The sequence below is a fragment of the Carcharhinus amblyrhynchos genome, chromosome 3 (genome assembly GCF_965287045.1).
Source record: "Carcharhinus amblyrhynchos chromosome 3, sCarAmb.v2.hapA, whole genome shotgun sequence".
NCBI lineage: Eukaryota > Metazoa > Chordata > Chondrichthyes > Carcharhiniformes > Carcharhinidae > Carcharhinus > Carcharhinus amblyrhynchos.
Window position 1 is genome coordinate 121,453,223 of NC_137326.1, and position 18,943 is coordinate 121,472,165.

Below are 18,943 nucleotides of genomic sequence, written 5' to 3' on the forward strand. Positions count from 1 at the left end.
AATTGATAATGTTACAATTGTTGCAAATTCTTAACATCCTTCTCAAACACTCTTAGTACCATTTACAGATTCCACAGACATTTTAACAAAATTATAAAGTTTTCTTACTAAATGCTTCTGGCTCAAAGATCCTCACTTAGAGTTGAATGCTCTTTTAGGAATACATGAACAGCAGTGGAACATTTAGTTCTTGTTCTGCAATTTTAGTGTACGCACTGCCAAAGTTAATCTCAGATCATAAGAATATTTTAAGAAGAATTTGAATATATTGAATGCCCCAAATTAAGAAATTACCAGTAGGATTCCATTCTTTGTAAGTGTTACTTTAACATGATCAGAATCCACGATAAATAAACATCCCACTTTTCTCACTCAATGAATTTGGCCCTCGAGTCACCTGCAATGGTAGCTCCACTCCATTCGGATCCCCCGGAGACAACCGTGACCCAAATGGACACTCCTTCAGAACATCCTTAGGCTCCCGGCAGTCTTGATGGCAAAGATTCCCCAGCAACCTCTCTAATTGACGCTTTAAACAAACCTTGTTAAATGGCTCTGACAGTGTCTCAACAATTTTAAATTAGGTGGTGAAAATTTGCTAGAAAGTCTATCTGAAGGATTACGGTTCCACGCAGACAGTCACCCGAGGATTAGGTGAAAACAAGTCACTTATGTTAATATAGATTGTTTACAGTCCCCAAATAATTTGATCTGTATTGTTTAACGAATGTTAACAGATGTTCTGTCCAATCAAATGAAAGAAATAATGAATATTAAACACCAGGCCAAGAAGGGGCTCTACTGATCACCTGGAATTTATTTGCAAATGTTTCAGACCTTTGAAAGGCTATTTTCTTTGATATCTAACTCAATAGGAACTCATTGAAGTGCCTAGACTTGAGGGTGAATGAGTCACTGGAGTTGGGTATCTTAGAGATTGCCTTGCTACTTCTGAAACCAATGATTTGCAGTGGGCTAGTGTTAGTAATTGTGTACAATATCTGACCATCTTCCATTACCACCAGCCTGGATTAAAGGGTTGATAGAGACCCTGAGACTAGTGTCTTGTGCTTGACAAACTCCTGCTCCTGATACGGGCCAGAGGTAATGGAAAATTTGGACATGGAAGTGGTGGACAGCATCCGTGCTGTGGGCGCTATGGTGGCACAATGGTTAACACTGCTGTTTCACAGCACCAGAGACCCAGGTTTGATTCCAGCCATGGGTCACTGTCTGTGTGGAGTTTGCACCTTCTCCCTGCATCTGTGTGGGTTTCCTCCGAGTGCTCCAGTTTCCACCCACAGTCCAAAGACATGCAGGTTAGCTGGATTGGTCATGCTAAATTGCCCCTTAGTGTCAGGTGGACTAGCTAGGGTAAATACATGTGGTTATGGAGATAGCGCCTGGGTGGATTGTGGTCGATGGACTAAATGGCCTCCTCCTGCACTGTAGAATTCTATTCTATTCTTATATAGTCCTCTCTCTGAGGCAGCTATGTGTACAGATGAGACAGTGAGCTGATGGAATGGATTTTAGTAAGAGAAGTCCTGTGGGGAGTTTTCTCAGTTGGCACGAAAGAATGAAGAGAAAAGTTGGGGGAAAGTATGTTGAAGGTTGATAGAACATGGAAGATAGTGTGATAGAGTTGGATTTCAGGGGATTTAAAGGCAGGGAGAGAATTGACGTTAACAAATGGTTTTTGAATGGGATGGGGCATTTTGCTGAAAGGTGAGCAAAAGAAGCAAAGAAGAAATATGACACTAGAATCAGAGGGATTTGCAGCTAGACAGGGTAGATCAAAACCTTGGCGGGGAAACTCCAGCTTAACATTTGGTCAATTATGCCGATCCATTCTTGTTTCCTGTGTTTAATTCATGATTTTGTCAAAAAATAACACTAATCTCTCCTTGACATTTATTTTCCAAATCCAACAACAGAACGAGAGGCAGAACACAAGATTCTAAACCTTGCTCAGATGGATGAACAGACTGGAATGGTTAAAGCAGCTGAACACTTACATTATCTAGCCTCCTATTACAAAGCTGATCGCAATGGTAGCTGTTAAAATTCATTAAGTTTGGAATAATATTCCTGTGTATCTTTTCCTCCATAGCTTGCCTTTGGATCATTCCTTGGATTGCTGGGACTCGCACTGGATGAAAACCGGAAACAACTGGTAAGGTGTTTTAATAATCCGATGATAAGAAATATGATGTTGTGCAGGATATTGAGACATTATTGACAGTAATGCACTTTGTGACTCACTGAGGTTGTGAAGGGCACTATATAAATCTAGCTTCTTTCCTTCTATGCATTCTTCGTAAAATGCACAATGTCGGTCTATTAAATATTTATCAAATATTATCACTACTTTGATTAAGAATGGTAGCATTATTTACTGTACCTCCCAATCTCATATATGTGTGCATATAAATACTACGTATAGAGCTCAGCTGGCTGGATAGCTGTTTTGTGATGCAGGGTGACGTCAACAGCATGGGTTCAATTCCCATACCGGCCTATTCATGAACTTTCTCAACCTTACCCCTTGCCTGTGGTGTGGTGGTCCTCAGGTTCAATCACCGCCAGTCTGTCTGCAGTCATCTGGGACTATATCTATAAGTCACAATAAACAAATGCATGTGTGGTTTCCTAAGCCTCAGACATTGGGCGGGATTTTATGGCCTTGCTCAAGCAAGACCAGAAGTTCCCATCTGGGATCAGTGGACAATTTCTCCCCCGCTCCAATTCTGTGAGGGGTGAGGCAGTAGAATTCCGGCGACTGTGTGTTGTAATTTTAAGATTACAGACTGCTTGGTTGGAACTACATATTAATACAATGTAACTCTAAGTTTTTTTTTATCAGAATCCCATCTTTTTCACTTGACTGATCAGGTTGTTGATTTTGTAGAAATTATAAAATGGGTTTGTCTTTAAGGTTGTCACAATAACTTGACAGAGCAGATTCCCTGCACATTAGAAAACCCTCGATTTTAATAACATTAATGTATATAAGGGACGGCCAAACTACCCTGCCACAATACATTCCAGTAGCGAAGACAAAATATACCCTTGTGTTTTGTGAATGAAATACCTGGGCAGTGTGTGAACATTCTATGCATACTCTAAGAGGAGGTCAAACTATAAAGGCAGCGGTGATATGACAGGCGTAGTTCTTATGAATAAATGGTGTCCAGCAGAATTAATGTAGATTTTGTTTATTGTATGCCTGTTAGCCTTTGTAAGCACAGTAAGAAATACAATTGACACTGCACTTCTTACTGTGTTTACCCCAATCCAATGCCGGCATCTCTACATCATGACAGCCTTTGCAAGCGCCAGTGTTTATGTGACATTTACTATATCTACTTCAAATACCAGTCTGGGAATGAAGAGAAGCAAATCTGCTGACCCAATTCAAAATCTACAGAGTTAATAGTATTGTCCATTCTGCTCTATGCAAGCGAGATATGGACTGTGCACCAGCATCATGCCATAAATCAACCACTTTCACTTAAGCTGCCCTCAGAAGCTTCTGATGATCAGAGAGCAGGACAAGGCACCAGGCATTGGGGGGCTCACCCGAGCTGAGATGCCAAGCATTTGCACCACACTGAGACAGTCACAGCTGAGTTGGGGCTGGTCATGTAGCCAGGATCCCCGACACCTTCTTATCCAAGTGAATCTTCCATGGAGAGCTGGAGTCTGGGGAACGCTCTCATGATGGTCAAAGAGAGTGCACCAGGGACGCTCTGAAGGCCACACTTAGGAGTTTTGATATTGGCCAAGTTCACCTAGAATTGCTGCCGGTGGCACAACTGATGAAGAAATGGCATGCCCTCCCTTGAAATCTAGTGTGGGCAGCAAAGCGGCCCAGGGGTTACCGCTATGTGTACCACTATCTCTAAGCTCCCCCATCTCCTCTGCTCAAGACTGGTCTGCAGCGCTTCCCTCCTAGAAATCAGCTGGCGTTTGGACAGCAAAGTTTATTTATTAGTGTCACAAGTAGGCTTACATTAACACTGAAATGAAGTTACTGTGAAAATCCTCTCGTAGCCACACTCCGGCTCCTGTTCAGGGAGGATTTAGCATGGGCAATGCTCCTAATGTCTTTCGGACTGTGGGAGGAAACAGGAGCACCCAGAGGAAACCCACGCAGACATGGGGAAAATGTGCAAACTCCACACAGACAGTGACCCGAGCCAGGAATTGAACCTGGGTCCCTGGCGTTGTGAGGCAGCAGTGTTAACCATTGTGCCACCGTGCCGCCCCCAACCAGCTGAATAGGTATCAAAGGACGGTTTCTTCTTCCAGCTGTGTGTCTTTGTCTCTCATCGAACATGTTATCTTGTTTGCAGCTCTGCATGTGTTCAAATACAAACTGTAGGCAGTTTGTTTATAATATTCTCAAAGGATATATTAATTTTATGTTAAATTCATTGAGACCACTTCTGGCTGAAGCGTTTCTCAGGTAAGCGCTGCGATAGTTGGTAGAGTCTGAAGTTGAGCAAAAGCAACATAACGTGGACACCAAAAAGAACCAAAATAGAAACGTACTCAGTTAGTTGGACGGCTTCTGTGGATAGAGGGTCAGTGGGAGCCTTTCGAATTGGATGTGTCTCTTTAGAACTGATTCACGTTCGATTTGAAACATCTACTGTTTCTTCTCTCCCCAGCTTCTGCTCGACCTGCTGGGGGGCTGGGTGGAGGGCTGGGTGAGGGAGGGGGACTGGGTGGGGAAGTGGGGGGGCCAGGCATAGGGCTGGGTGGGGGGGGGGGGTGGGAGGTAGGTATTGTTTCCAGCACTTTCTGTTTTCATTAAAGTTTATTGCTGCGTTGGGGATGCATGTATCATCATTTTAAGAATTATATTGTTGTCAGTAATTATGAATAATTGACTTTTAACGCAGTGGTTATCTTGCTTATAAGTGAGGTAGCCACTATGTTACACCACCCAGTTTCTTGCAGCTTGATGTTCCTTTGTTTAGAAGTTACAGTGGTTTTGCCTTAGTTATATTTGGGCAGCACTGTGGCACAGTGATTAGCTTTGCTGCCTCACAGTGCCACGGACTTGGGTTCCATTCCCAGCTTGGGTCACCATCTGTGCGGAGTCTGCACATTCTCCCCGTGTCTGCGCAGGTTTCCTCCAGGTGATCCAGTTTTCTCCCAAAGTCTGAAAGATGTGCTAGTTAGATGCATAGGCCATGCTAAATTCTTCATCAGTGTGCCCAAACAGATGCTGGAGTGTGGCGACTAGGGGATTTTCACAGTAATTTCATTGCAGTGTTAATGTAAGCCTATTTGTGATTAATAAATAAAATTTTATTAATACTGAAATTTCTTGTATATCCTATCATAAGTCAAAACTGTTGCGTGCAGTGCCCTGAAGTTCCTTGATGCCTTCAGCACTTACACCATTGTGATGCTGACACTGGGCAAAAAGCAATCAAGGAAATTTATGTTTAGAATGATACATTGCAGATATATTGTTAATATACGAAATGCAAATATTGTTTTCTTTTTGGCAGCTTTGAGGGTCTGCAGAGCTCATTGCCATTGGTAAGCTACTTACAGTGTTGTATTTGAGAACCTCTTGCTTTATGTCACTGTTGTACTCAAGAAAACTTAACCCCATAAAAAGCAGACCCAGATACTCCTCCAGTCAGTAGATACAAGCAGAAATGAAGAGTTTGCCGCTTCAAAGCAGCTGATATTTTGACCTGCTCTGCAGGCATTTTTCAATCTGTTTCTCCTCCGTACGTATCTCACTGCGACTTCCACTTATCCCACATCCCACCCAACAATGCTATGTTCTGATTTAACCTCTATATTTTCAATAGCTCTAAGACCCCCCCACCCCCCACCACTTCCTCCCACCACCACATATCCAGTGTGAGATTGTAAGTTCTGAAGTATTCAGTAACCCCTGGCCTGATGGATTTTCATCTATGTATTTTCAGGAATCTAGGGAAGATGTGACAGAGGCATTGCTACACATACTTAATAATTCATTAGAACAGGGTGTCATCCCAGATGACTGGCCGATAGCTAATCTATTTAGGAAGGGGTGTAGAACCTGTCCCGCAAATTGTAGACGAGTCAACTAAACATTGAAGTTAAGAAAAAAATGGAATTCTTGATAAGAGAGAGAACAAAAGAATATCAAAATATAATAATAATGAGGAATAATCCACATGGACTTCAAAAGGGAATATCTTGCTTGGCTGACCTTGTTAAATTTTTTCAGGAGGAGATGGTGGTAATGTAGTTGATGTAATTTATCTGGAGTTTCAAAGGACATTCAGTGTGACAAACCATAATAGATTAACGAATAAGGTCGCTGAATGTGGAGTCAACTGGCAGAATAGATTGCTTTGATGGTCTCAGGACAGGAAGCAAAGAGTGGGGGTAAAGGGTGGATATTCAGCATGGCAGAAGATGGGAAATGATGTTGCTGTTCACAATTTAATTAAGGATTTTGATTTGGGATCCAAAACACGATTTCTAAATTTGCAGATGACACTGGGATATGGTCAATATCGAGAGGGCTGGAACGAATTATAGGATTAATAAACTTACAAAATGGGCAAGTAATTGGCAAATTAAATTCATCACAGATAAATTGATAGGAAGAATAAAGATGTCACTTATTACTTGGGAGGTGTGAATCTAGGCGTCATAGAGTACAAAAGCCAAAAAAAAAGCATATCGAGCACAAGGCTTTACTTCTAGAGGGTTAAAATTGAAAACTAAACATGTTAAAATGAATCATTTAGTTAAACTTCACATGTGCCATTCTAGTTGCTGTATTTTCTAAATCCTTTCTCAGGAAACAGAAGTAGTTATAAGTCATCTATACCTTTGTATTTGTGTGTATCAGAATCAAGGTATCACTTTAAGTAAGTTTAATTTTGTGGTTCAGTTGGAACCAAATAACTGAGAAATAAGTAGCTCCCACAGAAACTGCCAGAGCAATGGCATAAAGGACAGAAAACTAGTGCCAGAAGCTAAATAACAAATTCTAGAAACCAAGGGATATGAAGAGAAGTCCCAAGAATATTGAAGTCAAAGGATCAACAAACTGGAATCTGAACAAGATACTTTTCACTGAAGTTAAAGAAAGGAGTAGAGAGTGGCTCCCAGTTGACAACAGACCTGTTGAGGTCAGCTAGCGAAAACCCTGGCATCTGAAGTAATCCTAAGGTTGTTGACATTGTAATACGGCCTGTGAAGTAGTGATGTTCTGCTGTCATGTCTGGGTATCTGAGAGATTGTGCGGAAGCTTGAGTGCACATGGCAATCCAAGGCAGAGGAATACTGAAAGGAGAGATTGTACTCCTGGAATTGGATCCTTGGTGAAGGCATCCTTGGAGAAAGCCTTATGTGGAAGAAGATTTCAAAGAATGTTCTTCGAGAGTGGAGATTGGAAGTCAGATTCCAGTGAGACCAGTTCACTCACAGTGTGACAAACATCTGGGGAAATCCACTGGGATCTGTAGCTTGGTTTCAGAGTGTGGTGTGTTTGACCAGAGTTGGCCTATTGGTTTACATGGACTGTATACTTATCGAGAACATTACTGTATAAGATAGATTTTGTAACTTGAGTTGTCCTTAAAAATCTGTGTACATCTGTGAAGAATCAGTGGGGCGAAGGAGTATTATATTGCAAACGCTCGTTTCATGTTTAATAACTGTTTTAATCTTTTGTTAATACTTAATTGGCTGTCCTGTGACTCTGTTCATCCACATCTTGAAATAAAAATGAAAAGTTATGCACTATTGAGTCAGGATTCCATTCTGGAACTTGACTGTCCAGCAGTAATAGCAGTTGGAACCCTAACATTCCCACATCCAAGCTGCCCCTTCAGCTACTTCCGGCTTTTGGTACATCCACCTCCCTTTGCCTGACTATTGGTGACAGAGTGTCGATCCTATTTTGTGCTGTTGCCTCCATAAACTTTTCTCCTTTTCCACCATTCATTCCTCCTTTAAAAAACATCTCAAAACCTGTAACTTTGACTTAGTTTGCACCCTCTGGAGGCTATTTGCCTTGGTTAATTGCCTTGGTTAATTTAAATGCTTAAGATTTATAGTGACTTGCTGCACAATCCAACAATCATGTAAGACCATTTGTTACCTCCAGCATTTGTGCCGAGATCAAACTCAGAAGCCACAAGAGGTGGGCCACTGGGGAGCACCTGAGGATCCCAGGTAGATGACCCATACTGGGAGCAATGGTTGTTATCATCTCATTGAGGACGGATATTGAGAGACATACTTCACCATTAGGCTTCAGAGCACTGGTGCCATGCACCTTAACATCCATAACCGAGAATCCACCAAGATGTTCACCAACTGTACTTTTTTTTTATTTAAGGGATGTGGGCGTCGGTGGCTAGGCCAGCATTTATTGCCCATCCTTAATTGCCCTTGAGAGCTTCTCTGTGATCTCCTGTGTCCTCCACATTATTCTGCTTTGCAGCCTCTTTCCCCACCCTGTAATGTGGATGCTTTACATTTCTCTTCCTATGTACCTCCTCTCCCTTGGTTCCCGAGCCACACTGATACACACCATCATCTGTCAACCATGCTATGCCTTCAGTGGAAGTGTGTGTGTGTGTTTGTGTGTGTGTGTTTGTGTGTGTGTGTATGTGTTTGTGTGTGTGTGTGCGTGTCTGCGTGTGTGTGTGTGTGTGTGTGTATGTGTGTGTGTGTGTGTGCATGTCTGTGTGTGTGTGTGTGCGTGTGCGTGTGTGTGTGTGTGTGTGTGTGTGTGTTGGGAGGCTAGACAAACCTCTCTAAGAAAAACTTGTGTTTTGTGTCCACATGCTGGGATTTGTACATGTGTCTCTGGATGACTAGTCCAGTAACATCAGCACTATGCTACCAGCCCCCTTAATGAGAAAACAACTTCCATTTATACAGGCATTAAATGGAGTTGGACGCTCTAAGGGGATATCACAGGATTGTTATCAAACAGGATTTGACACCTGTTCACTTAAGGAGCTGGGACAGGCGGAACAGTGGCACAGTGGTTAGCACTGCTGCCTCACAGAGCCAGGGACCTGGGTTTGATTCCCAGCTTGGATCATTGTGTGAAGTCTGACGTTCTTACTGTGTCTGTGCGGGTTTCCTCTCTCAGTTTGAAAGATGTGCTGGTTAGGTGCATTGACCCGAACAGGCACTGGAACGTAGCGACTAGCGGAATTTCATAGTAATTGCAGTGTTAATGTAAGTCTTACTTGTGACTAATAATTAAACTTTAAACTTTTAGGGGATCGCAGAGGTAGGTTTTTAAGGACCTGCTTAAAGATGGAAGGAGAGGTTTAAGGAGGGAATTCCAGAGCTCAAGATGGCAGTGGTGCAATAGTTAGAATTGGGATGTGCAAGAGTCCAGAATTGGAGGGGTGTAAAGATCTCTTGGGCTGAAGGAAGCAACAGAGATCGGAAAGGATGAAAAGCCAGCAAAGAAAAATCCAGTGGTTCAATCTCAGGCACTGCAAAGCAAAATATTGATGCTGCGAATCCGAAATAAAAATGGATGACACTGGAAATACTTAGCAATGTGGCAGCATCTGTGAAGAGATAATAAAGAACAAGAGTTAACATCTCAGGAACTGGGCGTACAGGCCCACAATTCTCTGGAAGTCTCCACAAGTGGAGAAAGTGGTCGAGAAGACATGGCACGCTTACCTTCATTATTATTCAGGGCATAGAATATAAAAATTGGCAAGTCATGTTGCGACTGTACAGAACAGGGCAGCACAGTGGCACAGTGGTGAGCACTGCTGCCTCACAGCACCAGAGACCTGCATTTGATTCCCAGCTCAGTGTGGAGTTTGCATGTTCTCCCCCGGTCTGCGTGGATTTTGTCTGTGTGCTCCAGTTTCCTCCCACAGTCCAAAGATATGTGGGTTGGGTGGATTGGCCATGCTAAATTGTTCATTGATGTCAGTGAGATTAGCAGGGCAAATGTGAGGGGTTGGGTGGGATCATTGTCGGTGCAGGCTCGATGGGCTGAATAGCCTCCTCCTGCACCGGAAGGGTTCTTCAATTCTAATCTATGATTCTAATTTTATTGGGCCACATTTGGAATATTGCGTATAATTCTGGTTGCTAAGTTACCAGAAGGATGTGGAGACTTTGGAGAGGGGACAGAAAAAGTTTGCCAGAATGTTGTCTGGCTTAGAGAGTATTAGTTATGAGGGAGATTGGAGAAACATGGTTTGTTTTCACTTGAACACTGGAGGCTGAGGGGCAACGTGATAGAAGCTTACAAAAATTATGAGAAGCAGAGGTAGAATTGATAGTTGGAATCTTTTTCCCAGGGTAGAAATGCCCATTACTAGGAGACATTGGTTGAAGGTAAAAGGGGGAAAGTTTAAAGGAGATGTGAGAGGCAAATTTTTTGCACAGACAGTGGTAAATGCCTGGAATGCGCTGCCAGAGAAGGTGGTAGAAGCAGATACAATAGCAGATACAGGAATAAGCATGGAATAAAGGGAGATGGATAATGTAGTGGCAAAAAGTTTTTAATTTAGAACGATGTCATGTGTTGACATAGGCTTGCGGGCGGAACAGCCTGTTCCTCTGCTGTGCTGTTCTTTGTTCTTTGTTACACAACACCCAAAATACTTTAAAAACATTTGAAGCACAGCTGTATGTGTGCAGATCCATTGTTTTCACAAACAGCAAAATTATATTAGTGACTAACTAACATGCTTGGTAACAAATGTTTACCAAATAACTGGGAGAACAGCTAACATTTTAATTACTGCCAGAGGAAGTCGATAAGGCCTTGGTTTAACAACTCCTTTGAAGATTTTGAGACAATGTCTCAACAAACACTTAGCCTGGTTTGCATTCTTAGTTCTTTGAAGTGGAATTTAAACATTATTTCTTTGCCTTAAGAGTTAAAACTGCTATTTGTTGGGCCAAGTTGAATCCAGTGCCAATTCTCCGTATCTTCCTCTGCTGTCAGTGTTAAAGTCATGAAATGGCACGATGGCACAGTGGTTAGCACTGCTGCTTCACAGCGCCAGAGATCCAGGTTCAATTCCGGCCTTTGGTGACTGTCTGTGTGGAGTTTGCACATTCTCCCCCTGGATGCGTGGGTTTCCTCCGGGCGCTCCGGTTTCCTCCCACAGTCCAAAGATATGTGGGTTAGGTTAATTGGTCATTCTAAATTGCCCCTTTGAGTCAGGGGGACCAGCATGGTAAATACATAGGGTTATGAGGATTGGGCTGGAGTTGCGGGGGAGGGTGGGGGTGGTGGGGGATCGGGGGAGCTGGCCAGTGATTGAACTTTTGGGAGAATTCCGGCTGAGGTCTTCTGGGAAAAAAATTCTTGTCTTATACACCGAGAAATACAGTATATCCCTCCTTAAGTAAAAGGCAAAGTCGCCATCATTCCAGATAACCATGGTGATTTAACCTGAGGATCACTACACCTCATGCAAGGGGCAAGTTTGAGAAGGTGGGCCCTGTGTAAATAACCTCAGCCAGTATGGGAGTTGAACCCATGCTGTATGGCATCTGCTGACACCACTAACCAGCCATCCAGCCAGTTGAACTAAACCCACCCTCAATAAGAAGCCCAAGCCTGCACTCAGTCTCTTGGTACTGTCTCATCAATGACCTGTAGAAGCAGTAGCGGATTAACTACTACCCGGACTCCTAGGCTGAGCTTTGGTAAGGCCCCCTGACTTTGCCCTGTGCCCCACCCTTCATTAAATAGAACAATGTGATGTTAAGTGACGTTAGATAAATTATATCGTATTATGTATAATGTACTACATATAAAATATCATAAAGTTATATACAAATCAATTACTGCCTTTTTATTCATTTATTTTTCAATTTCTTTACATTTGTACTTTAAAAGTCATCCACGTTTTTTGGTTTACAAAATTGTCGATAACAGGATGTAAATCAACAGATCAAAGCATGTCTGATTCAACGTGCATGAGTGCCAGGTATCTAAGTTTCTCATCGCTCATTGTTGAGGGCAAATAGATTTTGATCCTTTTCAGTGCCGAAAATGAACGCTCACCTGAACAGTTAGTGATTATTAAGGACAAATAAATTCTGACAAATAAATTCCAAAGCTCCTCTATTTATAGGTATTTGTTATATTAATTCATCCACGGGGTATAGTTATGAAAATTAATTCATCCTTAAAAGGGTTAAACCAACTTTTTTTACTCCCGGGCCCCTAGGGTTCAGCCTACTCAGTCTAATGGTTAATCCGCCACTGTGTACAGGTGGAGCAAGACTTTGCCACCTTGATAGTCTCCTTGCAACAAAGGCTGTTTTTAAAAATCAAACAACACAGAGTTCACAAGGACGAATGCTGTGCAAGAGTTCCCTGCAGTGTCGCAGCTGGATAACAAGGCTCTTAGGTTATCAGTTAAAGATGTAGTCAGCTCAATAAAACCAGAAGAATTTGCATTATTCACTTCCACTCTGGGCTGCCATGCATTCACTGACATGCTTGCTCAATAATAATAATTAAAGGAAGCATGTTCTTTGGAGAGTGCTGCATTGTTACCTTTCTGAGGCAATTTAGAGGTGGCTTTGCTCAGTGCCTCTTGTAACAAAAAAACCTGAATTCTCAAAATCCAAACCGGAGTCACACAATGCTCGATTGTAGGTGAAAATGTCCTCAAATATTTCCTTGAACATCTGGCTTCATTATTTGTTTGGTGGTCATAATAAATACCAAAACGTTTTGCTATGTTGCATACGATGCAACAGGAAACAGTAATTTTGTACTTTTTCTGAGGATCGCCATGTAATGTGGTCTCCACCCTGCAACATGGAGCATTACAGCACTTTAAAATAGCAAAAATGCTTACGGAGTTCGCAGAGCAGTGATATGGCACGGGATTTGACAGCCTTGCTCATCCCAAAACCGTAAACTCCCACCCGAGGTCAATGAACCTTCCTATTTTCTGCCCTTGCCTGCTCCGATGCCCGTGGCGGGCGGAGCGGTGAAATTCTGGCAACGATGAACAGCTTTGCAGGAAGTGACCTGGTGCTCAATCAACATACATTTGGCAAAAAAAAACCCCTTTAAGATGTGGATAAAGAGGTAGAGGAAGTTAAAAAGAATAGGACAGAGGCAGCCAAATGTGGACAGGCAGCCTGGAGGGAGGAAGGAAACGGGGTGCACTGGAAGCCAGAGTCAGAGGACAGAAAACTGCAAGAGGGAACTATTTAGCAGGTTAGGAGTGACAGCAGTGTCCTTCCTGATAAATGGAGGACCAGAGAATGGAAAGCTGCAGTTAGACAGTAAATGAACTGACGAGGGATCTGGGAGACAGGTTATTTTCCAGTGCTGAAGGAAAGGGGCAGTCGGACTAATCTGGATAGGGAGAGGAGTTGGAGGCGGTCGTGACAGGAATGGAGAACTTGCAGTTGGTGAATTGGCATGGTTGAGGTAGGTTAAAGTAAGGGTCAGTAGGTTGAATTTAAAAGAGGACAGGAAGGCAGAGATGCCAGAATTGAAGGAGGAAGGGGAATCATATGGAGGTTGAAATCACTGTGGAAAGAGAGAAGATTTGGGCAAATAATTTGTCATTGCAACTTCAGAGGTCATAATCGACACAGATAAATAGAAGGTGGAGGTGGCGCTTGACTGAGAAAAAGATATCTTGAGGGAAGTCCATAATGGGAGCTGCACAATTCCTGTAAGGAACAAATGTGTGTCCTTGTGTAAGGACAGCAATCCTTACAAGTATAAGAACTACTGTCTAACCTCTGTCCTATTCTTTTTAATTCCCTTTCCAACTTCCTTTACCTCTTTATCCACATCTTAAAGGTTTTTTTTTGCCAAATGCATATTGATTGAGCACCAGGTCACTTCCTGCAAAGCTGTTCATCATTGCCAGAATTTTACCACTCTGCCCGTCACGGGCATCGGAGCGGGCAAGGGTGGAAAATAGGAAGGTCCGTTGACCTCGGGTGGGAGTTTACGGTTTTGGGACAAGTAAGACCGTCAAATCAGTGTGTTCAGTGAGAGATCTTTATTGAACTGAACTCCAGAGTCAGCCCCATGGCATTGTCACATGACTACAGAAAGCCTGGGGTGGCAATCTGACTGGTTATTGTTCAAAACCCACATATCCCCCTGTCATAGTGAAGTGGGAGGTAATTGGGCTTTGGTTAGAAGGATGTAGTTCCCAGTCTGATGGCTGGCAACAGAGAATGAGAGGCATTTCAGGCTGATCAATGCAGTGAGTGAGAATACTAAGGGTGGAAGTATGCTTGTCGAGAAGAAATCTGAACCTTGGTTATCAAGCAGGAGAAGCAGTCAATCATTCCTTTGTCACCACTGGGTAAAAGTCCTGAAGCTCCCTAACCAGCAGAGTGGCAAAGGGTGGCCCTTAGTGCCAGGGGGATTAGCAGGGTAAATATGCGGGGTCACGGGTTAGGGCCTGATTGGGATTGCGGTCAGTGCCGACTCGATGGGCCTAATGGCCTCCTTCTGCACTGTAGAGTTTTATGATTCTATGAATTAAGAACTGCGTCATATGTAGTAATTAATCATGACATTTTTGAAGGCGATTAGGCACGTTTGTTAAAAAAAGAAGGCAGGATGAAGAGGAAATTGGAGTTAGTTAGAGAAGAACAGGGAGAACTGGCTTGGGGGGAGTCTACACAGTAAGAAGTCTGACAACACCAGGTTTAAGTCCAATTGATTTATTTGAAAGTAAACTCACAAGCTTTCGCGGTTAAACTCTTCGTCAGGTGAATGGAGAGTTCTGGCCTCAGACAGAGCATATAAAGCACAGACAGTTTACAGATTAAACAGATTAGTGGGGAGTCTGACAGTGCAGCACTTCCATTTGGGTGTCAGCCAACATTGTCATGTGAATGGATGTAGGGAAGAAAGTTCAGTGATCTAATTTTCTTTTGAAATGCCACATGTGTCTTGTTAGGAGTCAGTCTATGACATTGCTCAGGGTAGAAGCTTATGTTTACACCATTCCTGCAGGTGTTTGACTGTTCAAAACAAATGGGTTACTTGTATGTTATCTCCACAGGTCAAAGTGTTACCCTCCTATCTCCATCAAATTGGCTACTTCGCTAAACATTTTTAAGACACGGGTTGATGGGTTTTTGATAAGCGAGGGGATTAAGGGTTATGGGGAGAGGGCGGGAATGTGGAACTGAGCCACGACAGATCAGCCATGATCTTATTGAATGGCAGGGCAGGCTTGAAGGGCTAGATGGCCTACTCCTGCTCCTATTTCTTATGTTCTTATGTTCTTATGTAAATTAAAACCTAGTAAACTATAAATCAGAATCTTCTGGTATGTCCTTCAACATCTTCATTATGTAACACTGACAGAAAGTACATCAATTATTGTAAGAACAAACAGCCATTATTAATCAATGTCCTATCAGATGCTGCCTACTGATAGAGTTAGATGAAGAAGCACCGGCCAGTTGGGCCGAATGGTCTCTTTCTGCACTGTGAATTCAGTGTAGTTTCCTTGAATTGAGAGTTAGCAAGGATAAATAAGTCATTGCAAATATAGTTGGCATGTTCACCTGTAATAGTGTCTGGGCATCAAGTGACACCTGTAGTAATGGTTTGAAACATTACATGCACTTTGCTAGTAATTTCATGGATAGACATATAGGTACAGCCTGTGCATCTGAAGACTTCTATGACCTCAGATGTTGAAAATATTCCTTGTGGTCTGCTGATAAGGGGCTAAAACACTGACATAGCCAGGTTTTATTCTGGGTAAACCTGAGAAATTAAATTGGAAGTGTGATGGCAGTAGTGCAATTGATATAAATATGAATGTTTGTTTTATGTTTAAGGGGAATGTTTAAAATTCAGCTTTATTCTACAGTCAGTTGGTATGTCTAGAAAACATTTAGCTCAGATGGTGTAAAAGAAAGATAACTACTCATTTCAGCTAGGAATTTGTTACTTTGATAGAGCTAATGGACTTTTGTTTACACAAAAGATTATTTGGGAAGTTGATTGACAGAGTCATATGGTGATATGGTTAATGTGCAGAACTGGGTGTGTAGCAGAGAGAAGAAGGTTTTTCAGTTTAGAGTTGAAGTTCTAGCTGGAAATTGTATGTAGACAGAGGCTTCTGCAAACTGTTTGGAAACTCATTTTATCTCTTTACTAGATTGCCTACACTCTTTGTAGCAAGTACATTTATGATTGCTAACTGTATTTACAGTGGCATTTAAGAAGAATATTGCTTATTTGAAATGGAAGTCGTCGTAAGCTAAAAAGCAAACTTGCTTCCTTTCATTTTTTTTTAGTATTATTCAACTGCTAATGGTTAAGCTGCTTCATTTGTTAGAGATATATTTAAACTGCATTATTAAATAAAGTTTGTTTTACTATAAAAGATCCCTAATTTGTCAGCGGAATTACCCCTGGAACGAAACATCCTATCTTCACATTCATACCAAAATAAAAACACTGTTGGAATCTAGTCTGGCTTCTGGATGTAATGTGGGGCTCTGGTCCAGTATTCTAACTGAAACTATCGACAAACTAGCTCCACAGTTCTCTGGCAACGCCTGATCCGTGGCATAGTTGTTGTTGTCCACATTGGAGAGGCTTCGAATTTTTTAAAAAATTATCATTGTTGACTAAAAGTTATTTTGCTTCCACAAACAACAATCATCTGACAAGTTAAAAATAACAAACGTAATGCTTAGAAATTCTCAGCAACAGAATCCTTTCCAAAATTCTAACGTTCTTGTGTCAACATTGAGGACTGTTTATTTTAGAGTGGCAACAAAGTACAGATCCAACACTTGTTTTTTTGGCATGAGTTGTTCCACTGTGAATTGCGGTAAAGAGCAAGATTTCAAAAAGTCTTTTTGAGAAAAGAATCATGATTTTCATTGAAGTTTTTTTTTGCAGAGAATCTAGTTGTGAAGATGGACAAAATGTGGTCAGCCCATAAAAATGGGAAAAAAGCATTTTTTTAAAATGGTCTCATGGGATGAGAACATGCTGGCAAAGCCAGAATTTGTTGCCCATTCCTCTGTAGCGGGAGAATCCAGCCCTTGGCTGGAATTTTACCGCCTCGCCCACTCCGAGGCTCACAGAATGGAATTCTCCATTGGCCTCAGACGGGATTTTACAAGCCTTGCCCGAGTGAAGAGATGAGGGGAGGCGGCACGGTGGCACAGTGGCTAGCATTGCTGCCTCACAGCACTAGGGACCTGGGTTCGATTCCCAGCTTGGTTCACTCTCTGTACAGAATTTGTACATTCTCCCTGTGTCTGCAGTGCCCTGGATTCCTCTCACAGTCTGAAAGACGTGCTGGTTAGGTGCATTGACCCGAACAGCACCAGAGTGTGGTGACTAGGGGAATTTTACAGTTATTTCACTGCAACGTTAATATAAGCCTTACTGGTGACTAATAAATAAACTTTTAACTTCAACTTTTAAAATACCGGCCCCTGTGTCTGACTCCAGATTTCAGTGCAAGACTGGATGCTAGATCTTGAATTCTGCAGGGCATTCTCTGCCCTACGTAATGCCAGGGTGCCAAGGAGTTCTGTCTGTCAGCCTGAGCCAGTTGGTGACAATGGTGCAGACGGCCATCCTGTGGGAGCAGAGCCAGGTTAGGACAGTCTGGATAACACAGAATCCCTCCGAGCCTGAGAAGCCCAAGACGCAGGAGATGGAGACTGGATGGCAAAGCAATCTGATTCACACTTTCAGGGGAGTTAGCAATTAGAATGCTGGCTTCCAACTTTGTTTCTTCGCTGAACTTCAAATTGTAACCCCAAACGCGTGCTCTATAGAATGGGAACGAACCATAGATGGAAGAGACAGCTTCGGGATCACTAACTGTTGCTCTGCTGAATGTAATACATCCCTCTCCCACAGTTCAACAACGTTTGCCATACAGTTAATTCATGATCAGGAAGCCAGCTCTCAACAGTTATCCTTTTTGCGTTTAGAGTATTGGACCACAGTCATGCACTATAAAAAGTTAATTTCTTCAAGTTAAGCTTTTCTGTGAATATATTTGTAAGTTTGATACCAGTGAAATAAAGGATCACTCTCCATGAACGTTGATGCATTCCACATTCTTTAAGCTTGTATCACATCTCCTTGTATCATTGTGTGATGACAGCGCTACCTAACGACTGTGCTGGATCTATTCTAGGATCTTCCTGTCCGGTTATAACATCCATTGGGATCATAACACACCTCTTACTCTTCTGAACTCCAATGGATCCAAACCTAACCTGTCCAATCTTTCCTCATAGGAACATAGGAATTAGGAGTGAGTAGGCAATCCAGCGCTTCGAACCCACTCTGCCATTCTATATGATCATGGCTGATCTCCATCTCATCCTAGCTCCACTTCCCTGCCTTTTCCCTATGGCCCTCTATCCCACTTTTGATCATATATTTATCTATCTCTTTCCTGAATCCATTAATTGATTCTGCACCCACTGCACTCTGGGGCAGTGTGTTCCATAGATTCACAACCCTCTGTGAGAAGTAGCTGCTCCTTATCTCTTACCTGAACCTCCCTCTCTTACTTTACAACTAACGCCCCTTGTCCGAGACATGTTCCTCGTTTGAATTGAGTAAACATTCTTTGAACTGGATCTAACGCATTTAAATCCTTAAATAAGGAAACTAATATGATGCACAAAAATGTGCCAGATGTAGTCTCACTGTTGTTCTGTACAATTGAAACACAACCTTCTTATTCAATTCCCCTCGCAAGAAATAACATTCTATCAGCCTTCCCTGCTTACTAACCTTTGTAATTCAGATTTACTAAGACCCCGAGATCCCTCTGCATCTCAGAGCTCTATAATCTCCCACCATTTCCTACAATATACTCCATTTGCAAACTCACTTAACCTATCTATTTCCTTTTGTCACTTCCTTATGCCCTCTTCCAACATACTTTCCTACTGA

At 42.3% G+C, this 18,943-nt stretch overlaps 1 protein-coding gene across 1 annotated transcript in view; it reads left to right on the forward strand.

Moving 5' to 3' along the window:
• The window catches only part of LOC145341515 (transmembrane protein 255B), a 58,828-nt gene that overhangs the window by 12,223 nt on the left and 27,662 nt on the right, over window positions 1-18,943 (forward strand). Inside the window, exon 3 of the mRNA XM_080186495.1 lies at window positions 2,114-2,176. Coding sequence (XP_080042621.1) covers window positions 2,114-2,176 — 63 coding nt within the window. The remainder of the gene's footprint in view (window positions 1-2,113; window positions 2,177-18,943) is intronic.